Source organism: Clytia hemisphaerica, unplaced genomic scaffold (genome assembly GCF_902728285.1).
Source record: "Clytia hemisphaerica strain Z4C2 unplaced genomic scaffold, Clytia hemisphaerica genome assembly, whole genome shotgun sequence".
Lineage (NCBI taxonomy): Eukaryota > Metazoa > Cnidaria > Hydrozoa > Leptothecata > Clytiidae > Clytia > Clytia hemisphaerica.
The window spans coordinates 297,567-323,385 of record NW_027104043.1 but is presented as its reverse complement, the minus strand read 5'-3'; the positions used below and the strand labels follow the sequence as shown (position 1 = coordinate 323,385).

The window sequence follows — 25,819 nt, the reverse complement described above, 5'->3', positions numbered from 1 at the left end:
AACGATTCTCTTCAATAAAACATTGACTTAAAGTAAGGCTTACCCGGCTGTGTTCTTCCGAAATAGCATTTAGAGTTTTCAAAAACGCACGTTCTGAACTCCCAGGCATGAATTTTCTAAAATTGTCCCATAATTGAAACACTTCTTCTTTGAAGAGATAATTCAAGCTTTTCGGGTTACCAGGCCAGAAACCAGAGCATAGAATAACAGCTACAGTAAAAGGATCTGTTGTTGATTCACAATCCTTGCAAGCCAACAAATATTTATTTACATCATAGCGACCTGGAAAATAATTCAAATGTAATTGAATGATTCTTTTTTTAGATTTTGGAGACAAAAATGTTGTGGCAAACACTTCAAACTTGGCAAATTCTGTTCTGGATTGACAAAAATTACCAGTAATAAGTATTGTAATCACTCTCAACCATAATAATTGAAGAAGAACTAAAATAGCAATACCTTTTAATGTAACTATAATGCAAAGTTCATCTTTAACAACCTTTGTTAAATTATTACCACCACAGACAGAGCAAGAACATTTGAGATGTGGGAAGCGAACTAAAGTTAAAATAGGATAATACAATCAGAACAATTTTGATTGTCGAATCTTTTAGACCGGACGTCGAAAAACAAAAAATATACATTTGCGACTTCATTATCTTACAACGGTCATGCGTTAAATCCACTTATTTCATTTCGAACAAATGAAAAATTTATATAATATTACCTGTAGGTGTTATTTCTTTATTATCGTTCAAACATTCACAAACATCAAGGCATCGACCATTTGCCATTCTATCATGGAGTGGATTTGACAGGTGGTAAACATCGTCACAAAGGAAGCAAAACGAATCGTGACAATCCAAACAATGCAAATCACTCGATCTTTCCCTACAAACACAACACAACTCGTTTTTAAAACTTCTTTGGCTGCCATAGTCTTCCAAATTGGCTGCCTCAACAAGTCCCAGTCATCCTGACAGGCTTGTGATCGCTCAAACCAGGTTTTCCTTTTCTTTTTCTTTTTGACAAATCTCTCTAACAACTCGAACCAGCCATTGAAACAAGATTCTAGAAGAGAAAGATTTTTAATCATTCAATCAGAAGGCTTAAGTCTCTAAAATATCGTCTTTTATATATAATATAACAAAGGAAAGAAAATAAAGGACGAAAAAGAAGGAAGGCAATTACACATACTTTTAACATGAAAGCTAGCTCAGCAGGGTTTGCTAATTTCAATAATCAATTATTATTATTTTAAGATGTTTGTTACCCTTTAAGAAAGTGTTAATTTTCTTCTTTAGCTAAGTTAACGTAGCCTTTCCTCTTAAACTTTTTCAAAAATAATTTTAGGTGAAGCTCATCAAAAAGCAGACCTTAGACACACATTTTGGAAATTTTGCAATATCAATGGTAAACTATCCATATAAAACTTTTGCACAAAAGTAGTTGAGTATTCTTTCACCTGTATTATTGTCATCAACCAAATTCATATCATCATCACCAGCCAAGTTCATATCACTACCACCAACCAAGTTCATATCCTGATCTTCATTGAATAGCTGTTGATGTTGTTTGGTTACCTGAGATGTACTGTCATCTGAGCCTAAATATATAACAAAACAGACAATTATTTTCAGCATAAAAGACTTAACAGATTGGAGTATTGCCAAAGAGTAATCTTTTTAGATTTGATTTTTTTTGGAAATAAAATAAAATAATTAAAATTCGAAAACAAGACTTCGATTTATTTGGAATTATGCTGGTGGGGTCATATGATACCAAACTATTTATCCATAATTTACTTGAATTTCAATATTTTCAAATGAAGGATCCAAAATACTTGTATAAACTTGTTGGAAATGTCAAAAAGTCATGTTTTTAGGCACTGTGCTAGATCAAAATGATCCCTGGTTATGCAATAGATATGTACGAATCAATATTAGAATCAATATAACATACCAATGCATCGTTTCTTGCTTTCTTTTTTTTTCTGAGACCTTTGTCTTTTTGGCTTGTAAATTCTTTTACCTGAAAGAGAGAAGACGACAATTAAATCATTTTTGTAAATCTCTGAAGAGTCCTTCCTTGACTTAAATTTGGAATTTTACTTAAAAGTTGGTCGTTTGAATAGTTTTGCTACTTTATCCCCGACTTTTTATTTGTGAATGATTTTGAAATAAATGTATTCAAAATATTTCTGTGAATCACATTGGCATACCAAAATATAAAAAATTTAATACTTATTTTACTATCTGCAAGCAAGATACTGTAAAAACCACCTTATCTGATTTTTACCTGTTTCTGCAGATCTTCTAAGCTCGACAAATTGAATTCCAGAAGACTTCTTAGCTTTTCCCTTAGCCTTCATGGATCTATTTGTAGCCAAAATTTTCTTCATATTTGTCATCAGTTGAACGCCTAAAAAGAACCCAAAAACACTAAAAAGAATCAAGCTTTAACTAACTTAAACACAGTAACAACACATTTAACTAACACAGTCAAATAGGATAAAAAGTGTAAAATGTATTTTATTTGTTTATTTAACATTTTTGAACATAGAATACTGCTATTCAAAACTGGTTACAACATTTTTCAAAGACTCATTGTAATCATTTCATATTTTTATGCACTATATCATTAGTAAAGTCGCAAATATTTTGAAGTCGGTTGTGATGAATGTCATAATAGAAGCAGGGCAAGGCAAACAGTAACTACAAGACATGATAGATATTTCATCCAAAATGAAATAAAAAAAAAACATTTATCATATTATACTACTTGTAACGTTGAAAACGATCTGAGAGCAAAGCAGAAGGGTGCCTTCGACCATTCCAGCCCGGCTAGGCCTTCCGAACCAATGTCAACAAAACCTCTATTGAGAATATATTTATTTCAATAATTCTCAAAGGAAAACAATAAGAAAGAAAAGTTATATTTAATATTTAACTTGACACTTTACTTTCTTCTTTAAAATTTCAGAAAAATATTTTAGATAGTCTTGGTTGTACAGCCAAAATCATTCACAGGACAATAAATAATAAGGTTAGCCCAATGTTACATTATTTCTGAAAATAAATGTCAAATATTAATGTCCATTTGACCTGTTTTCCTAAAAAAAGACAAAACAAGGGCGAATGTGTGAAAGATTTCGTTGCTCAATGTCATAGTTATTCATTTGACCAACTGAAACTTTGTGTTTATGTTGAATTTAAATTTGCCATCCAAGAAATTAATAGAAGAAAAGATAACAGAGTTGTTTTATTTTTCAAGCAAAAGCTTTTCGGTGTGTATAAACTGTATATAATCTGCAATGCTAATAATGATGTTAAAAGTTGAAATATATCTATTACAATATCTATGTTAAAAAGGGGGTAATTAAAATTCTGAGTACAGTAAAAGTTATAAAATGTAGTCCTAAAAAAAGAAAGCTCTCCATCATGCCATTCCTATAAAAGAATTAGTCTATTGAAATCTAATTGGTCTGTGGGTCTTTTAAAGGCCATATAATTGGCTTCTAAGTTTTTCTCAAATTAATTTTCTCAGGGGCATTTGATATTATTATTTTCCATTCAAATGTGTGGTCTGGAAAGTTACGCTTTAAGTGGACCCAGGCTAGCTGGTTCAGAGCTTTTTTCAATTTTACCATGTTCTTGTCATCTTGTTTCTACGTTTCGTTTTGTTTCACTATGTATCATCGAATAGTGATACATTGGCACTTCCCTGCCATACTTCTCACCTTATTTCTTTTTTTGCTCATAAAATTCCGGTCATTAGATCTCATGTTTACAGATTGAAATGTGTGCTCACTTACAAATCAAAACATAACAAAAATTCACTTTTGTCTTTAAAATGTACATATCACTTATTTGGTATTAAAATACACAATGCAATATGGCAGAGAAGTGCAATGTATCACTATTCGATGGTCACAAGATTTTGTGTTGATTTAATAATAAACTTTTTTGATTGACCAACTGCATTAATATGAGTTAGCCTGACATGATTCAGTTTTAGTCAAACCAATGATGGAGGAGACTTAAAAATTTACATTACCAGGCTAAACCTAGACAGGAGACCCGTTGTGCGTTTTTTTATAATTTGATGTATATACACAAGACGGGTTCGAGCTGTTAGTCTAATATTGGACTCACATTTTTTACAGTGAGAAATTCGAATTTAGCGCTGTCCTCACTTACTAAAATAAAAACCAAATTTCGAAAGTTGCGCTTTTCTCTAAGAAAGTGTGACCAGTAAAAGAAAAACAAAATTTGATTGGCTAAGTTTTCAACCGTTATTAGGATCTGAGGAATTCAAACTCTCAGCCCGCCGTACCATGCTATACATTTTGCCATCAGTTTATCAAAGAAGAAATCATAGCATGGATTCCCAGGCTAGGCCAAACCAAAAAACAGTCACAGAATTTCAAATGAAGCACCAAAGCAATAAGAGAAAAAAATATATTTGGAGCAGAATGGTGCAATTCAAAAGTTGTATTTAATTTTTGCTCAAAATAGTTGCACTCATCAAACTAGATTTTTTATTTTGATGCTTTGTAAGTTGATTTAATCGGTTGGCAAACGATATCATACTCCAGGATGCATCATCTCTTATTTTCCCCTATTTTCTACTTTCCTATCTTCTATTCTGATTTTCTATCTTTCTCAAGTGTTTTAACTGTTTCTTAAGTATGTTTCTTTCTCAATTTGCCCATACCGGTGAAACAGGTCTCCGACCCCGGCTCGAATCACCAAATGCAAGAAACCTTGGTTTACAAACCAAGCCAATGGGCCATTCGAGAATTTGTCTGTAACAGGGGGCGGACGACACAGGATTTCCGAGGGCAAAAGTTTTCACCAAAATCGAAATTTCCAAACGAGAGAAGAAAATGTATGAATTTCCAAGGCAATTGAATTAAAAAAGGCAAAAAAAATTTCCGATGCATTCTGGAAAAGTACATGGATTTAATCGGAATTTCCGACCACCACTGGAAGAGAAAAATTATTTCTGAGGCTAGAAAAAAATTAAAAATGCACGTCGTCCGACAGGGGGTAACAAAAATTTTCTGGAATGGCCCAATGAGACACAACAGAGAGATGTCATTCACAAATACTTACAGTGTGTAATTTACAGACCTTAGTTAAGAAAGCTCCCAACCCTACCGGTGCCCCTACAAGGATCCCTACGGGATCCTAAGTTAAGTTCACAGGGTACGAATGGCCCTAAGAAGGCCTCCGGCCTTATATTGTGACTCTCGAGCTCCAACCTTAACCCTAACTGATAATAACCAAACCCCCGTCTAGGGTCGCGGATTGAAAAATTTCACTTGAATCCTGGAGTATGATATCGTCTGCCAACCGATTTAATCAGAACATCCTTATAAAATCAAAACATTCAAATTCTGAAATTTTTTGATGCATTCATTGCTCTGGCCTTAGGTTTAATCATGTTCGATAAGTTCAATTATTATCAACCCCAAAGTGATTGAAAGTCAGGATCATAAAATCGATGTATAAATATTTTTTAGTCTTTTAAAAATCCTGACATCCTGACCTACTGCTGTAGTAGTGTCAGAAAATCTGCCGTATATTATCTTCGCTTTCTGATTTGAATGAGGCGCTCTACTTTTTCCCCATCAGAATTAGTAAAGGCAAAAAGTAGTTGAGCTCCAGCTCCTGGACTAGACCTGCTGCAGTCGACAGTTGCAAGTTGGATCAAAAGTGCCATCATGTCAAATGTTTTTCACACATCCAAAGATAAATTACTGCAATAGTTAAACTTACTTGCTTTTTTCTGGTTAACGTCATCTTCTCCAGCAAGTCTTTTTTTTTATTTCCATACTTATCTTAATTAATAATTATACAGTTATGCCATATAATGCCCAGAGACAGAGAGAGTATAAGAGCACTGTATGATGTAAATTCAAAGCTCCTTTGCCGCCTTTCCTATGAAAACAAATAATCACCGGATATCTTTCTACCCGCTAAGCGGTTAATGCCATTATATTGGATGGTTTCCGTAGTTCTCTTTATTAGATCCACGATATCAACGGTTTTTACATGAATTACATAAAACAGTATAATCATTGTTTTAACGCGTGCGACTATGTTGGATGGTTTAAATGGTGCAGCAGATCTAGATAAGGCAGTAGTAGGATCTATAGCAGATGCGTCAGCAGTTTTACTTGATTCAGCAGGAGGAGCAATAGAACATGTAGCTCGACGCTTTTCCCCAAATAAAAAGATGGATCAAAAAGAAAAGGGCAAAATCGAAAGACAAACAAAAAACTGAAACCATAGAAATGACAGAACAGAAACCGAACGCAGAAGTACAAGAAGGACAAAACATTGAAATACACACTACACAACCTGAAAATGACATTTCCGAGCCACCTCATTACAACACTGTACAACCAACAGCCTATGGACAAACTGAAATACCTAGACCATTGTACCCCAAGTTAAGGACATGGCTCAACAAAAAGGAAGAAACAGAAACAGAAACGACAGCAGAAACAAAATTTTGAAACAAACTTTACATTGCACAGACTTGTAAATCAACAAAAAAAAAAAAGAATTGGATGTATATAGATTGTTCACTTGACTGAGGTTATATCTTGTAATTGAAAAGTATTAAAATAGTAAGTAATTGTAAGGGATATTTTAGTATTAATGAGTATTTGATTTCTCATCTTTCAGTAAGTATGGAGGACATCGAGGACAGGGCGACCATGTTGAAACAAGTGTTATATACGGGAGAAACAGAGCCTATGGAGGGGACAGGGACTCTGGCGAATAGCGTGACAGTTGGTTTGGGTCTACTTGACCCAGACCAAAGGGTTGAGAACATAGGGAAATATTTTTTACAAGTCGAGAACCTTGTTTTGAAAACAACGTTAATCAAAATTCTATACAAAGCAAACATGAACATTAGTAGCGCCACAAAGGGAATTGATCAAATGATATACAAAGAGACAGCCTCGGGACTGTATTCCAGTAGAGTTCCCGCTCTTCTGGATTGGGACATCATACGGTTAATATCCAAGAAAAGGGCGAAATCGAAATTCGAACACACAGTGTACCGGAGAAGTGTGAAAAGGGCAATTGAAAAACTAAATAGGTGAGACAAATTTTTTTCTGTTAAACTTACTTGTATCCTTGAATAAAAGATTAATAAAAAGAGAAGAAAATGAAGAAATAAAAGTAGAAAAGGGTGAACCCATATAATGTAGTCAGGGACACATTAAGATAAGATAATCACTGATATATTTTAGAGAGAAATAAAAGGAAGTAGGCCTGGTCAGCCTTAAATAAAGAAATTAAGAGAAAATACGAAATTGAGAAAATTAAGAGAAATACGAATTAGAAAATTGAGAGAAATAAGAAATTAAGAAAATAAAAGACTAAAACGGATGATAAATTTAAACCCTGCAGGTAGACGAATGTCTTAAAATTATCATCATTGTGTTTTAGCTCAACAAGAAGAAGAAGACGATAATCTCTTAACAAGTTCTTGAAAATAACTTAGATTGATTAAGCCGTCAAAGCCGTAAACACTGAGATGAAAAGCGTTAAATTGTCTTTCGAGCTCGGTGCTCTTTTCTCCGTCAATAGCTTGCAATTCTATTCTCATTGACTTTACCACACATACCAGCAATTGAGCTTCTCCATACCGGGCGATCACCAACTATATCTTGCCGACTATCCAACATTCTTCCCGACTTGAGCACATTTTTACACGTATCTTTATATCTCAACTTCGGACGACCGACAGAGCGACACCCTTTATCGAGTTCGCCATACATTAGAGATTTTACGGGACAGTCATCATTCATCCTTGCGACGTGGCCGAGCCAACGCAGGCGACTTTTGATTAAAATAATTTCAATATCTTCAGCGCCAGATCGTTGTAACACTTCCTCATTACTCACAAAATCACTCCACTTGATCGAATAATCTTTCTCAAGTGTCATTATTGAACGGTACGGAGCTGGTTGATGTTATCTCGATATAGTGTCCATGTCTCGCAGCCGTATCTGAGGAGAAGTAATAAAGATTTGACATATACTTTCAATTTTGTGGAGATTATGATATCATGGGAATCGAAAACACGTTCACGAAGACGTCCATATGCGGATGATAGAGCTTGAATTCAAGTGATTAGTTCAGCGTTCACCGAACCGTCGCTGGTAACGATACTTCCGAGGTATTTGAACTGATCTACACTTTTCAGTGGTGTATCATCTATGAAGAACTGCTCTTCAGGACCGATAGACATGGTTTCAATTTTCTTGATGTTGATAGAAAGACCCGTACGCTTAGCCATATCCTCAATCAAAATAAGGGGATTGAAACATCTTTTTATCGCTTGAGTTTTTGAGATATTTTTGAAAAAACCGTGGATTGTTTTACTAAAATAAATTCACGTGAAATCATTTTTCTGCGTAACATTCGCGTAAGGCCACACTCAGATTTTGGTAATTCTCCGAACGATTTTCAAAATCTTTTTGAAAAAATATTCTAGCTAAAAAATGATCCTTCTCCACTTCTCAAAGGTAAAAACTGTACCTTGCTGCCTTTTTTCTAGTCCTCTTGGTCAAAAATATAGAGACAGCAGTAGTCAAACCCAATCAAATTCGCTATGCATTCTTGCTAGTATATCTATGCTTTTAATCTGGAGCTAAACAGAATCAAAGCAATTGACTTTTCAGATGCCTTTGTAGAAAAATGATTGCTTGACCCCATGTATCTGCAGTTGAACGAAGTTTAAGAATTTTGTTTACATAGGGGTTTGAACAGATAATCTTCAAGTCAGCTTGAAAAGTGTTAATCAATCTCCCTATCTATCTTTTGTCAGAAAAGACTCCTCTCTCCACCAAAAATTACCACGCCTACGTACCCCAAAGATTGTGTAAATAATAAGAATCACTTTCAACACAGTTTAAAAATTCCAATGAATATTGTGTGACAAACCTTTTTGAAGAACCCTGTATCATAAAAAGATACCAAAAGTCTTCTGCTTTGCATATTGCTTCAATTGGTGTTGATGGTTGAGAAAACCATCGCTTGAAGAGGTGTTAACCCTACCTACTGAGAGGGGGGCACTTTGTGCACTTTGTGCCTGTTAGAAAATTGGCTGGTATTTTTTAACTAGTGAGGCTATGAAGCTGAAATTTCATGACTTTTCATCAAATCTTATGGGGAATGTTTTGGTTAAAAAAAATTTTTCATTGGTCAATTATTTTAGTCCCAATGATAGGTTTGTCGGTGACCACTACCATCCCACAACTGCAGCGCAGGCTATTTTGCTCTTTTTTATGTGCTTACTCCAAGATACTATAACATGTTACCAGGTATAATTTAATGGTCCATTTCATTTGTATTGCTTCTATTACATCTTAAAGGAGAATTAGCAGCAAAAAATAAATATAAATATGACAAAAAAAAGTATCACCGACTTGAAAAAGTTGAAATGTTCTGATTTTACGCGGTTTTGAAAGTTTAAAACATTTTCTTCGGTTTTGGCGCGCTATAGTAGAACGTCACGACAAAATTGTTGATTTAGATATTAATTTCCATTTAGTACATTGTAAAAGCTTTCAAATAAAAGCAAAATGAAGGAGAATGTGTTTCTCCATCTATTTCAATAGCAATTTTAAGAAACATCATTTTCTTTGAGTTTTTTAGGGGATTTTTGCCAATTGTTGATACAATTGATGACGTCATCAAAAATTGCATTCAATTTTCAAAAAAAATCTTTGATAAATTTGTTTGTTATAGGTTTAAGCATTGCTGTACCAAATTTCATGGCCAAATAATGCTCCTATCCTAAGTTATCGACGGGGGGCACTATGTGCCCCCCCTTTCAGTTCTAAGGGACCCAAATAGCTCTCAGTAGGTAGGGTTAAACGAGTTAAAATATTCAATACTTGTAAAAAGACTACTGAAGTTACATTCCAAGATTCCACTAGAAGCTTAAAAACTTCTGATAAATTTCTTTGAAAAGCTGAAACACTATCAGACTCAGACTTTCTAAATTTTCTCCTTCCCTTGTCTCTACCAATGTCAATTGAAGAAATACATGGTCAGGAAATCGGGTTTGCGCGAGACCCGAGGTTGAAATTCTTTCTATTTTGGTCACGTGATCAAAACGCATGGGTAAAAGTCGGCGGAGAAGGGGGAGGCGAAGGTGCTACTTTAGGACTGAAACTTGTAATTATTTCGATTATTAAAATTTATTAACATACTTTCGGACGAAAATAATTAGTCACCCAAACAACAACAAAAACAAAACATTTTTTTTTCCAAATATCAAAACAAACAACTTTCTTTCAAATAGAAAAAAATGGTGAAGGTGAATGGAGATGGATGTGTCTTCCCTGGCTGTCCTGTTTATCGTGGTTCTCCCCAATATAAAGGAGTAGGTTTGTTCAAGCTGCCTTCTAGGCCAATTGATGCTGAGTGAAAGAAAAATTTGGTGGATGTGATAAAAAAATATCGTGTTATTGACAGTGATTTAAAAAAGAGAATTGAGAGATCTAAAGTTTGGATATGTGGGAAGCATTACAAAGATTCTGACTTTGAGTTTACATTAAGTGGAGTGAGAAAACCAAAGTTAAATGCCTTGCCTACAATCAATCTTCCTGAGAAATCTCATGAAAAAAGTGTAACTACTCCTCGAAGGGTACTTGTTCGTGTGCCTCCACCACCTGTTGCAGACCCAACTCTGGTTGTACCAGTGGTTGAAGAAGAAACTGATGTTGAGGTTGTTGTATTTGAAACTTATGAGGATTTCAAGAGTCAATGTTCGAAGTGGAAACTTTCTAATTGGAAGGTTGTTTTCACTGGTGAGCAATGCTTTCTCACTTATGAGCTTGAGGACTCCAAGTTTTCCATACCAAAACTTGAAATCAATATAAACTCATCTCTTGATTTCACTGTGAGGGTATATGGTTGGTATTTGCCTGATGACCACAATGTTTACAAACAGCATAACCGGTCCATCAGAAAGATCTTATTAGCTGACTTCTGCTCAGATATTTTGAAATTAGAACTTTGTAAAGGTGTTTCTTCTGCCACTGCTCCAAAGTCAACATTGCATGCTATCCCTCTTAAATATGACAAAGAAAGTTCAAGTTCCGTCAGAGATTCGTTATAGAAGTGATGTTTGCGAAGTTCTAGTTGCAGGCAGTAGAGAAATATGTAGAATTTGTAATTCCTCAGAAAAGAAGAAAGATGTAAAAGACAAAAGTAACCTCACTCCAGCTTCAAAGTTTGCACCACTATCAAAGACGAACCCGCAGAAAGTCATCTTAGCCCTGCAACAAGAAAGAGCCCTAACAAAGAAGCTAACGATTGATATTGAACACCTCAAAAATGAAATGGAGTCTAAAGGTATTGCTGTTTCGTCTGGTATGGCTGATGATATCAATGCCATTATGAAAAACCAAAGTGAAGATTCTTCGCATTTCATGAAGCTTTTTTGGCGCGAGCAGGAAAAACTGTCTTCTCAGGGAAACTATGTTTACCATCCCATGATGATACGCTTTTGTCTGTCTTTAGCTTTAAAGTCAGCCAAGGCTTACGATGAGTTGCGAGATTCCAAAGTTTTGTCTTGCCAAGCAGAAGAACTCTCCGTGACTACAAAAATCCCATTCGACCAACCGTTGGGTTCAATCATGAAGTTGTTCAAGAACTGGTAGATTTGACAAAAGATTTTGAAGGCCACCAAAAGAACATCACATTGTCTTTTGATGAAGTGAAAGTCCAAGAAGACCTTGTTTTTGATAAGCACACTGGGGAACTTATCGACTTTTAAAGAATCAGATAATGCTGCAACTCATTGTCTTGTCTTTTATGTGCGTGGTATATCAACAGATCTTAAGTTCAGCTTCGCTTACTTTGCCACTGTTGGTGCCACGGGCTCTCAATTGATGTTACTTTTTTGGAGAGCTGTCTCCGTACTAGAGCTGACTTGCAAGTTAAGAGTAATTGTCACTGTGTCTGATTGGGCTTCATTTAACAGGGCTTTTTTTGAATGCCACAAAGAGTTATCCCAGTCTTCCTCCAGTGTAATTTATAGGACAATAAATATATTTTCCCCAGAAAGAAGGTTCATTTTCTTTTTCTCAGATGCCCCGCATCTTATGAAAACTATGCGAAATGCTATCTACCACTCTCGCAGGGGTGGCATAGGGACAAGAGATTTGTGGAACGGAAATCCAATTTTATGGAATCAAATTGTGCATGTGGTTCAAGATGACATGTATCGCAGTTTGAAGTTGCTGCCAAAATTATCTCTGGCACACATCAACCTAACTTCATACTCTTCAATGACTGTCAGTCTTGCAACACAGGTTTTGAGCTCAAAAAGGTCAAGTGTCATCTATCGCTACTACCCTGAGTACAAAACCACAGCCGACCTCTGTCAATACATGGATTGTTTTTTCGATTGTTTTAACATCAGGTCTCAGGAGGAAGGAAAATTGAAAAGAAAAATCTTTTTAGAACCATTCCGAGATCAAAATGACTGGAGACTTGATTTTTCCTGATAAGGAAAAGGAGAGAATGTTTATTCCCTATCAAACCTATGAAGGTATATGTATAAATGTTAGCTCACTTGTTGAATCAGTTAAATTCCTCTTAAAAAGTGGTGCTGAATTTGTACTGACAGAGAGGTTTTGTCAAGATGTTTTAGAAGAATATTTTGGTCGTCAAAGATGCATTTCTGGCTTCAATACAACACCTAGCGTTTTTCAGTTTGGGTACAATGCAAATGCTCTCCGTGTTCAAAGATTCATAACACCCACTCGAACTGGCAATACCAAAGGTGTTCACAGAGGAAAAAGGATGCCGTCTTGGACAGCTGTTGACAGCCGACCACTGAAAAAAAGGCGAACAAACCAGATTGGTGCAAATGGAGAAGATGCAAATGAGGAATAGATTTGAATAGAGGATAGTTGAACATAGTTTTTATGGCCAGTTTAAAAGCTCCCAGTTTAGTTTTATTAAGTTCTTCATATAAATATACTGTTGTGATGTACAAGTTTGAACGTTTGCTATTATATCGTTTCTAGTTGATTGTTATTTTATATTGAATGTTTTGAAATAATTTTTATGGACTGTGTTTGGGTCTGCAACAAAAAAATCACAATGTGTAGTTTAGTGGGAGTATTCCCTAAAAGTACTATTTGTGTACCTCCTGATAGATATTACTTGAGGGGGGTAACTCACCATTGCCTAGTCCAAAGTCTAGGAGTGTCACTCAGTCTAGTCAAAAACCAACAATGGTAGCCAAGAAAAGGGGAGTTTCAAATTAAGTTAGATTTCACGAAAGTTGGTAGGGGTGGTAGAGGATGAGTGGTGACAAAGCAGGATGGACTTCGTCAAGTGATATCTTCAAATTCATATCCTTGTTCTGACCTTTTAAATTACTTTAATTTCTTTCTTTTTACAGCAAAAAAAATAAAATGCTCGAATTGTATTACAAAGATTGTGCTTTTGACCTTGAGTTGGCAAATAATGATGCCCGCCTTATTTTGGACGAAAAAAAAGAGGCAAAAACAGAAAAAACCGGCAACGAAGACACCGACAGAACAAACAAAAAAAACTTTACGCACAAGAAATTGCAGTTTTAAAACAAACAAACCAGGATTTACTGGACAAATTGAGCCTGTCAAACCTAAAAGAAAAAGAAGTGAGTATGGACATTGAGGATAACAAAGACACTTACAAAACAAAGAACAAAACAACAGACAAGGACAAAAAGAAGGACACAGAAACAAAGAACAATAAAACAAACAAAAATTGTAAAAGCTGGAAAAAGAAAAATTTCAAGCAAAACCAAAAACCTTACAAAAACCCTACAGCAGCAAAGCAGAACAAAGCATCGTTACACCGCCATTACCCAGCCCGACGTACCCTTGTAAATAGTTTTCCAACCAATCAACCTTCCACCTTCAACCTTCAACCTCCAACCATCTGTCAAAGCTTACCATCCTTCCAACAGCAACAACATCCATTTTTTCAAACTGGCATTTTCAATTACCAACAACCAATGTATCCGGTACCTTTTCCTGCTCATCTTCCTGTTTTCTCGCCAGTAAGTTACCTTTTTATCCCGCTTATAGATTTTAACTTTTTTTAGTTTAATATTTTTTGGGTTGGTTTGTTCTGTCTTGTTGCTGTTTTAATAAGCTTAAAATAATAAATTCTTGAGTTTTCGGGTTGGTTTGTTCTGCCTTGCTGCTGTTTTGAGCTTAAATAATAAATTTTTTAGTTTTTCTTCCTGCCAATGTCCTTGTCAAATTAAGAAATGAATTCTGTCCTTCTGTCCTTGTCAAATTATAAAACGTCTTTGCTTTTAAATGTTTTGTCCAGTAATAGATAGAAAATGAAATCTTATCCTTTTGTCCTTTGAATAAGTAGAATTAATAAAAGACTACATGCCCAGTGATAGCTTTGTCCTTTTTCCTTCTTTTTTACTTTTAATTGAAGTTCTTAATCGGTTCACATTCAAGATTTTGAATTTTCTTTCTTCAGTTGTTTATAATATTATATGAATCATTCTGTCGGTGTTTCCAATCACAGTTTTTTTCTGTTTTTGCCTGTTGCTTCTCATTCAATAAATGTAGAGCATCGTTTTTTGCCAATTCCCTAACAATAGCGTGATCTTTGTAATAAGTTTCAAGTCTATTTTGTTTGCATGTTTTTAGACTAATTAAACATTCCTATATTATATTTATGAATAAAGTTAAAATACTTTTCTTGTTATTCAACAGGTTTCTTTCCCAAAAGATATTAGTTATAAAATATGAGCTTGTTTTTTGCTGATATACAGTATTTGAAATAACTTTGCCAATTTTCCCATGGAAAGAAACTTGAAATTTATTTTTTATAGCAAAAAAAAATTATGTATGTATTTTTATCAATGTGTACTACAAAGCCATTACTTATTGCTTTTTTTACTGCACGTTATACAAAACCACCACAATTTGCGATTGGAAACCAAGAGTTGCCTGGAGCAGAAAAGTTGCCTCCAAAAAGGAGACGTCTAATTCGGAGGAAATCTTTATTAGTCCATCTGATTGTATCCAACCATTCAATACGAAAACATACGATGGAAACCCTCTTGAAAGAAAAAGTTGACATCGTTTTGTCAGTACACACCCTGATGGAAAAGTGGCTAAATGCAAGTATTGGAAGACACAAACGTTAAAAATCAAGGAATTGATCCTTAGGACCTTCGATGCTCAAGTCATTGGTAAAGAAAAATACATTGAACAGCACTTAACCAACAGCAAATGCCCAAGTGAAATTCCAAAAGGACAATCATACGGCTCTTGTACCATGAAAGATGCACCAAAAAGTGCCCTAGTTTGGAATGACCCACATCATCCAGCAATCGATTGGCATTCACTAGGAAAACACGAAGTAAAGCAAATGGAGAGTCATGTTCTAATTCCTTCTCTCAAAGTTGGTGGAAGCATCCAAAATGAACATGGCGAAAGCAAAACTACTCTTTTGCTTGATAACGGTCTATTACTAAAGGACCCAGTGATGAAAGGAAACATGTTCGAAGCCCTTAAAGACATGGTGACTGCATATTCCAAACGAATGGTATCCGACACTCTTGGACCTATCCTACAAGCTCACATTGTGTGTACCCTAATTAACCAGAAATTGGACATTATTCAAGAATGGGAAAGACTTTGTTTCATACAACAGGAAGTGTCGAGAATTCAACGATGGATGATAGCAGTTTTTCCTACAACTGCAGCCCGATGGATTCACCAAGAGAGTGGAGTCACCGTCCACATCGTCGGAGAAGCCGTTCAAGTACATCGCTGTTTGAAAATTTCCAACTACCGTCTGATCACTAATCGAAGAGTAGGAAATTCATGTTACTTCGATATTCCAGTAAAAGCACCATATCATAACCAAGTTAAATTTTTACGAATTATGGATCGACAGGTAGTAGAAAAATCTCACTAAATCAACTGCTCAGCCAGACCCCTTATTACGTATTTACAAAACAATGAAGTTTCGTACGATGTAATTGATCAAGAAGGTAAAGTCACGAAGACAGACGCAAAAAGGCAATTCCATGGATCCAAATTTGTGAAATTGGAGAAGATAAGAGGATTCGACGCCAGAATGATTCAAAAACCACCACAACATTTAGCTCCTTATTCGATGTTAAATATATTCTCCGAAATACACGATGCAATGGAAGAGGTCAAGCAGTTACAAATAGAACGAGGAAATGGCGATCTCCTGACTGGAATTGGAGTTGGACTTGGAGGAGTCCTGTAAGCAGCTGCGGCTGACCTCGTTGGGTTCAGCCGCGGGGAATATCATTACTTCTACTGGTGATGCAGTGGAATCAGCTGGGAAAGGAATTGGAAATATTTTTAACATCTTTGGTGGAATTGGAGGAACAATCAAATGGGTGGTACTACTCGCTCTGGTTGGTGGATTTATATACTTGAACCGAAGTTCAATTGTTCAATTTTGCAAAAGAAATACTAAGCAGGAATTTTCACCTCAAGAGCAAGAAAGTTTAGACCTTATGGGCCTGCCAGATGAAAGGAATATCTCACGAAGACTTAGGAGACAACAACACCATCATCACCGTCAACACACCTTTCCTTCCCGAAAACCTTGTGGCTCAACGGTCGTAAGGGGCTCATTTTCGGTTTTTTCAAAACTGCATGTACTTCCATCTCAAGTTCATACCTATTTTTGGGCTTTTTTGGAGAAGCTTAATCGTCATGAATGTGTCCTGTCAGATGTCCCATAATGCACCAAACTCGAAAAAATTGGGAAAATCCCTGAAAAATCCGCCATTTTGATGACGTCATTGATAGAAAAACTTAAATAAGTTCAGGTAGAAAAAAGATTTCGAGCTCAAATTTCGACCAGAGACATATATAAAAAAAACAAATTAGAAAATTGGAAAACAAAATCAAAAAAATGCTTACGTCAGCATAAAATGGCTGAAACCGTTTTTGCGAAAAAATGCTGACGTCATCAAAATATCAAAACAATTTCGATTTAAAATGTTTTTAATTATTAATTTGAATCTCTGGTAAAAATTGAGCTCGAAATCTTTTTTCTACCTGAACTTATTCAAGTTTTTCTGTCAATGACGTCATCAAAATGGCGGATTTTCAAGGATTTTACCAAATCTTTCGAGTTTGGTGCATTATGGGACATCTGAGAGGACACATTCATGACGGCTAAATTAAGCTTCTCCAAAAAAGCCCAAAAAAGGTATGTTTATATGGTGGAAGTACATGCAGTTTTGAAAAAACTGAAAATGAGCCCTTTACGACCGTTGAGGGAAAACCCGTTCTCAGACGTGTAGGTGACACAGTGAAAGTAGAACCATCCACTAAAGATGTTTTCACGTACGTTTACCAAAAAAGAAAAAGAAAGCATCCAAAAGGACAGGTACTAACAATTTCAAGGAAATCTGCTGAAAAAACAGAAAAGAAATGTGGGATCAAGACAGAAGTATTCATGGCAATGGAAGGAGAAACAAAGCCCTTTTTGGCAATCGTTGACACGGGATCAACGCTTACGCTCCTAAATCAAGCGGTCTGGGAGGCTGCATAAATAGCACCGTTTTTGACCAATGACATTGAAACAGAACTTTACTCAGCCACAGGGGAAACAATAGAAGTCAAAGGATGTGCATTCATTCCTGCCAGTATCACTGATCGAAATTCACTCAAGAACTATGAATTTTTCGTCGTTTCAGATCTAGAAGCAGATGTGGTCATTGGAGTGGACATACTAGAAACGGAAGGAGCTATCATCGATTTCCAGAGGAAGACTATAATGAGCAACAAAAGATCGAAAAGTTTTGTGACCGGTTCTTTTGAGAAGCCTAGTCGGATTTTAAAGCATGGAGAGTTTTGTTGATCATTCCATTGATGGTGACAGTTGCTACGTTGACGTTATACGGATTGAGCATCTACAAAGACGACTGTTCCAGTCACAAAAATGAACTTGACTCGATCACCCACAATAATACAGACCGGAATCATGTTCAGAACGGGAAAAGTGCTATCTAGTCGAACAAAACGCATTGTCATTTTCGAATTTCCAATACGAGAGGTTGCTTATCCTTTCCTCGAAACAAGACCAGGTGTTATGGCATTGGGAATATTCAACTCAAAATCGAATACAACACGTAAAAATGACACCGCTGAATACAAACGCTTAAATGCTAAATGCCGTATTCGAATTCTACACTGATTTAAACCAAAATTCAATTTAAAGAAGAAAAAGAACTGTATATATTTGCACCTTTTCGTTGAAAATTCACTTTACTGTACATAGAAGAACTTTGTTGTTTGTTTTGTCGAGTTGGGTATATAGAGTATGAGTGAAAATATCGCTATGGAACCATTTATAGGTACTGGATCGGGTCCGTTGAAATTACGAACATTATGTTTTGTGAAGCTAATGCATATGGAAATTAGAGACTTTCAGAAAAAGATTGCAAAAACTCTGACTATTGAAAACCAACGTAGATTGCTAGTGAGAGCAGCTAATGATCTTACTTCTTATCATCCAAATCCGCCAAATGATGTAACTACGTGGTGGGACGGCTACCTTGCAAGAAGGGTATATTTTTACCACTGCCAGCTAAAAATAGCCCCCATCATGTATAAAGATGGCTGAAACAGGTCAAACCGACAATCGTCCACATTTTTGGTATGGATATTGGAACCCTCATTGTCAAAATAATGAAGGAGGAAGGACCAAGAGAAGTCTCAAACCTGGCGTTGATGGAAAATGACTTAACGATCATCCGAGATCGGAAGGATTACAACCCACCACCTCAAGGTGCAAGAAGGAAATTAATTTATTGCGAAAAACCCCACATTATTGACCTACACCGATGGGAAAAAATCTATATTTTTACTGATGACAGATGGCCGGACCGGCCTTTGTGAATGGAGAGACTTTGATTCAAAAGAAATTTTGTTATTTTGTGTGTGAGCGAAGTCATTTTATGTATAAATTATATAGAAAAAAAAGTATACTCGTTTAAAATTTAATTATATTTAGTCTAATATTTAACTTCAGATACTCAGTATTTTAACATTTAATTTATGCTTGTTTAAAATTTTGATGATATTTAACTTATTTAACTTCAGGTACTAAGTATTTAACATTTTATTTTGTAGGAATTCATTTACATTATGGAAAATGAACACTAAATTGTTTAATATTTTCTAGGAGTATTTTGTAAATAGAAGCACATTGATGTAAAAAAAAAAAAAAAAAAAAAAAAAGTGAAATGGTATGAACTGTAGCAGAGACGAAATTTATAAAAATGATTAATAGAAAATGGTTTTGATTGTCAAAAACTATGATGAAAATTACGAGGAAAATACTCGTAAAACGTGAACATGAATTTCTTTTGTAATTGGGACTGCAAAGCCCACAGTAGTCTCACGAAACTGGGCAAGTGACATTACTCAAGTTGAGCGCGTTAATTTTTTTTCGAATATGGCGATACATCCTATTTATTTTGTCATGCAGCGGGGATCAACTTTTTCGAATCCGGATAGAACTAACTTATTGCTGATGGATGACGATAAATAATGAAGAAAACGAGAAAATGATTACGTTATATTTCATTGACAAACTTGATGCGCGTGGAAATGTACTTCAGAGAATGTGAAGTACACTTTTGAATTTAGACTATTGGAAAATGATAAATATGAAATAGTGCGCATGAAGAAAACGAGTTTGACAAAAACTGAAAATAATGACAATTGAAATGTAAAATGTGTATGGTGACGAATTTCATACACTTTACACTTTGCTACGATTTAAATTTAGTAACGAGGACGTCACTAAACAAATGATGGAGATGTGGCAGTGTACTAGTAAAATACTTAACACTAGTAAAATCTAAGGGGGGAAGTATGTGAAACATTGATGAACTACAGATGAGTCAGCCAAACCACAATTCAGCCCTTCAATACAGCGACGCAAGCAGTATCACTAAAACATTTATGAGCCTCGGACTCGTGAGTAAGTCTAACCGCAATACACTCTTCTCGAGATGCATAAATTTATTGTTGTCCTCGTTTTCAAACAGATTTCATTGCATGAAATTATACATTTAAACCAATTTAAATTCCCAAAAGGCAAACATTAACTCTAAATTAAAAGTACTTGAAATTCAAAATGTCTCATGAGGTGTAAACAACACAATTATCATTGTGAATATGTAATTTTATAGCAATGAAATCTGTTTGAAAACGAGGACAACAATAAATTTATGCATCTCGAGAAGAGTGTATTCACCATCTGAATGCACGCTTGCAACTTGTCCAGTGTGACAATTAACCCAAGGCTCTAGATCCATTCTTCTCAATACTCTATTCAGAGCTAGTCCATAAATACCGAAATTCATTTACTCCCAAACAGTCAGAGAGTGGACACGAAAAACATCAGACGGCAGAGCTACGGAAGGAGAAGCAGAGAAACTAAAATATTTTTTATCCTTATAACTAGATAATTATGAGATCATGTTGAAAGAAGAACTAGAAATAACAGCCTACTTAGCTCACCAGTGTCCAATTTATTAAATATCCAGCTCAGGGATATAATGATTTCTTAAAATTGAGGATTGCTAAGTTCTACATCAGAGCCAAACGATCCAATATTATTTTAGGCATCACAGTATCGTCGAAAGCCGATCATTTATTGGGATTGGGTTAAGGTCATATTTACCGATAAGCTCGTTGCGAATTGCAAAACCTACACCAGCTTCTTTTCTCTCACCTCCATTCCAAAAAATTGTACGGGTTTTCTCAACAAGATTTCCATTTCCAGGACGTCGAACTTTACTTAGCGCGCAAATATCTATAGATGCTTTGTCGAGTTCTTTACAAATGATGGCTGTGGCACGTTCAGGTCGAATCGAGCAATTGCTGTCGTTGGTTGTTCTTACATTCCATGCGCCGAGCTTTAGAAAGAGTGATTTGCACGGATTTCGCTTCTTGTTCACTGCGGCCGTGACCTGTGGCGCATCAGTTGCCCCGAATGCAGTAGCACGATCAGTTGAATTCAAATTTATTTCCATCATAATATCAAAGCGAGACTGCACCTACGATGACGACACTAAACGGTGCACGATAGCATCCATTGGCAGAAGATTGTGTTAACCAGTGGCACAACAAAGTTGAGACGACTGCACAATACCTCTGTTGCTTTTTTGCCAGGGATGTTGCCGAGTTGACAATGCATTCCCGCCGCGTACCAGAGATGTTGCAAAGCTGACAAAACATAACTGCCTAGTGCCGGAGCTGATATCGAGTTGATAACCAGAACCACCATTGTCGTACCCTGACTCTGGGGGCTTCGGGTGGGATAGCAAGAGCTATCAGAGAACACAGCCCCAACTGTGAACACCCAGAATAGTGGAGGGAAGGAGCTGCCTTACTTCTCCATTCTTAAGCCAGAAAAAAGGTCCGGCCAAAGCCACTGCCCAAAATCGATACACCGACGTACATATCGAGGACTTGGGTGAGGGGAAATTTAAATGTCGGTCCAGAAAAGAACACGGGCATGTAATTCAGTGTCAAAAGACAGTAATTTTTTAAATGAAAGGTGAGTAATAGCAACGGGAAGCCTTCAAAAATATTAAGGAAGAATTTGCCCGAAAAAGTAAAAAGGACCAACAATTACTACTAGAAAGTCACCTCGCAGTGACTGTCGACACAATGTTTAGTCATTTTAGAGCAGTTTGGCATCAGGTTTGCTGAATAAATAAAAACATAAAAAGCTTTTAAAATTGGGCATTGAAAACCTTTCCATCAACGTCACAAAACTTAATGACGGACGAAAACGGCGAGGTACTTAAAAGTATAGGCGAAGCAGTGGTAAGTTATAAATGTAGGATCGTTACTGATTATAAAGTCCATTTGGGTATGAAACTAGATGGGAAGTGTTATCAGCACTTCCCAGTGACCACTAAAAGAAACAACATGACTCTCTCCCTAAGAATAGGTAGGAACCTGCTGGCGTGATCTAGGTCCATTAATTATACTAAGTGTAAAAAACATACCATGCTCATAGTAAAAGATGATAAGGCGTACCATATCGACAAACGCAGCCGTATTGACCTCCTAGGTAGCAGAATACGAGACAAGGTTCTCTTCCCGCACTTGGTACGACCTCCTAGGGGTTTCAATACAAAGATATTCCTCAAGAATCCTGTCATCATGGACCAACCAATTTTGCTGCAAATGGTAGCCGAATCGGAATGCGCGTTAGAAGAACTAATTAAGATGCAGGGTAGCCCGAGTGGATCAGGATCTATTGCTGAAGGTATTGGCATGGGATTAGCTTCAGTTCTGGAAGCTGCAGGGTATACAGGTGATAAGGTTATTTCGAGTTTAGGCCGCGCTATCAAGGATACCATTAGTGGCGGCGCAGGTGGTGGTGAAAAAATCATTACAGCCATTGAGGAATCCGGGGGTAAGCTCATAACATCGACAGGTACAGCAGTAAAAAATGGGACGGGACGGGAGTCTCTTTTGTATCCAAGGAAATATTTTGTGGAATACCCGAAATGATAATTTGGGTTATACTGCTTCCGTTAGGGGTGTATGTTGTTTACCTTAGGATAATGGGACAAATTTGCGGCTATAGGACATGTGGAAACTGTCTGGGATCTGCTGGCTCGGAAACGTCGTTACAGGGCGATGTACCCCCTGTACATGAGACGGGGTTATATGATGTACCACGCCCGTTCTAAGAAGGATTGACATAGCTAGCCCTTTACAGCCCTTAGACCCGTACCTGAACCACCGGTGCCAAGATAAAATAAGGTGGAGAACCTAAGACGACGAAAGCACTTAAATCATGAACGGCTGAATAGAGACTTGAATCTATTAGACGAGCAACGTTTTACATAGAAAGACAGTAATGTGTACGTTTTTATTTTATATTATATGTTGTTTTTTTGTTTATTGTGGTTTGTTTTGATGGTTAAACGGCTTATAAACACGAATGAGTTGAAGCGGTTTAACTGATGTGTACTTAAATGTAAATAGGAAGAAACGGGTTAACGAATGTGCATTGTTGAATTTGTCCAGTGGCCACTGACGAACAGTGCACGGCCCAGTAGTTAAACGGTGTTTGACACCTGCTGTTCTCGAAAAGATTAATTTTAATCCGTTTGTAATAATCGCATAGTTGAAATCTTCTTACAGTTTCCTCATACGTTTTCAGAAAAAACAAAAGAAGTTCTAGGGAAATGTTATTTTTCTGTTTTTTTATTTGTTTTCGCAATGGTGTTTTTCCTTCTGCAACCGAGTTTCGTTGGTGTCCACCGACGAGCGCACCTACTGGGAAAACGAACATTCCTGGGTTTTAACTGCCCAGTAAATGTTTTCCGTCTAATGTCGCTTCTTGTAATGCAAGCACCAGACGACATTGCAGAGTCTGAGGAGGACCATACGTCGAACATCATTGACTCCTCCTAGAGTCAAGGGTCATGGTTTACGAAGAACTCCTCATCTTCCTCCTTGCCCAGATGTGCGACACTACCGAGTATGAGGTGCAGCGAGTATTGCTCAGGATCTTGACAGATCACGTAGATATAGCGGTAGTAATTTTGTTTATTTAATTCTGAAAACATTAATAATATGCATCTTTGGTGAAAGTTTGAAATTATTTTGATGATTCTATCAAAAGTTATTTGAATTTCAATTTTTATGACGTCATCAAACTAGCGCAAAATTAAGGATTTTTGCGAATTACGCAAAATTTCAAAATGAAAAAACATCTGCCTAGACTGAATCTTATTCTAATCAGTTATTCGCTTCATTTGAGCCCAAAACGAGCTTCTGAAAATGATTTGTAACGTTGCAAGAATTTTGACCTCCACGAACCCGCTTTATTCCCGTGGAGAGCGCATCGTTTGTAGGTTTGGCGCCCCAAGGCAGCTTCTTTCGGATCGTTGAATGAATTTCCTGGCGAGGCTCGTTGCCGAAATCAGCACTGCTTTGCGAATTAAGAGGATTCTTACCACAGCATATCACCCAGCGACAAACAGACTGGTAGAGCGGTATAATGGAACTTTAGCCCATACACTCGCCCAGTTCACTGACGCATTTCAGGACGCTTGGGATACCCACATTAACTCTGCCCTATTCGCTTATAGAGTTACCCTCCATTCCACTACCAAAGAAACTCCCTTTTTCTTACTCCACGGTCACGACCCCAGTGTGCCCCTAGACGTAGCACTTATACCACCAACTGAATTAGAGGGAGAATTAGCCGAACAGAAGGAACAGTTGATAACCTCCCTTCGTTTGGCCCAGGAGACCGCGAAAGAAAATATGCAACGATCCCAGCAAGCGAACGAAGAAAGAAAAACCTAAACTCAAGGAGGATTCAACACAAAGATCGTCTTAGAAAACCCGGTTATACTAGATCAGCCTAGTCTACTACAAATGATGGCAGAAATTGAATTTACACTTGGAGAATTAGTTAAACTCCACCAAGGTGCGACCAACACAGGGTCAATAATTGAGGGAATCGGATTGGGCCTCGCAAGGGCCACATGCAGGGTACAAGGTAATATCTAACTTAGGGACGGCACTGAAGGGTACCTTCAATGACGCCGGAAATGGAGGAGCAAGCCTTGTCAAAGCGATAGGCGAGGGTACCTCAGATGTGATAGACAGTACGGTTACAGCGGTCAAGAATTCCTTAACGGGTTTCTCCTACGTTTTTAAGGAGATATTCGGGGGTATTCCGGGTCTGCTCATCTGGGTTGTTTTGCTGCCATTGCGGGGTTACAAAATCTACCTGAGGGCAACGGGACACCTTGGAAACTGCGTCTGTGCAGGTTGCAGACAGGGAGTGGACCTAACACTAGAGGAGAAAACAGAAGCTGAAATCCCTGAAAGGTCGGATTCCCCGATGACACTAGAAAAGAGGATGGCTGAACCTTTTCCAATGACTGAACCATTCCCAATATATGCGACCAAGAGAGAACCCCAGTAAAAGCGACCAGATAGACCACAGACATCTTAACAAGGCGACCACGTATCTCGACGCCCAGACTCTTTTCACCGGAAATGATAACTAGGTTCGCATTAATTTATTTTATTTATTCATTCTTTATTTAGAGTTGGATATTAAATAGATTTTACAAGGAATGTAAATATTTAGTCGTTTTTCTATCTTTCATATTCCATTTTTAAATTATACATAAAATACGAAACAAACAAGACGGCTCCAACAACCCAGTTTGTGGTAGTAGAATAGCAACCAAACACTTAAAACACTCCCGAGTAGATTGGCACACTGGTAGCTGTTGATTGAGAAAATAGTGACCTAGAAAGGTCAGTTGGAGCACGGCCTTTGTCGAGAATTAGGGTCAGTAGTTTTCAACGCGACGATATTACAACTGATAAGTATACTATTAAACCGAAGAAACGTTTTTTCTATCACAATGGCACGACAAGGAGCAGTTTGGGAAGAGGTTTGTCCGTTCTTGGGTGGGAACGATTTCTCAACTCTTTTTTCGAGTCCCGCTGGATTAACCAGATTGATGGCTATGTTCCGCAATAGAGTTCCACAGGACAACAGTGATTGTGCCCCCGGGGGAGTGGAAAACAAAATGTTTGAACTAATACTAAAATAGCTTTTCTCAGTTTCGTATTTACAGCTCGTCAACGAGCTACTGCTTCCTTTTTTACCCAATAAGATAGGAATCACGGAAGCAGATGCGACAGTGGCGGTGAATAGGCTATGGTTCGAGAGGGTTGAGG

General features: G+C 36.9%; 1 protein-coding gene across 1 annotated transcript; it reads right to left on the bottom strand.

Moving 5' to 3' along the window:
• Window positions 1-43: 43 nt before the first annotated feature.
• On the bottom strand, window positions 44-2,835 carry LOC136811819 (uncharacterized; the record flags this gene model as incomplete). The annotated part of the gene is made up of 7 exons (XM_067068445.1): window positions 2,299-2,835; window positions 1,963-2,031; window positions 1,466-1,606; window positions 900-1,071; window positions 728-795; window positions 460-558; window positions 44-282 (listed from the first exon to the last, which is right to left on the bottom strand). Coding segments are annotated over exons 1-7 (900 nt in total), but the record flags the coding sequence as incomplete, so codon positions are not given.
• Window positions 2,836-25,819: the final 22,984 nt, after the last annotated feature.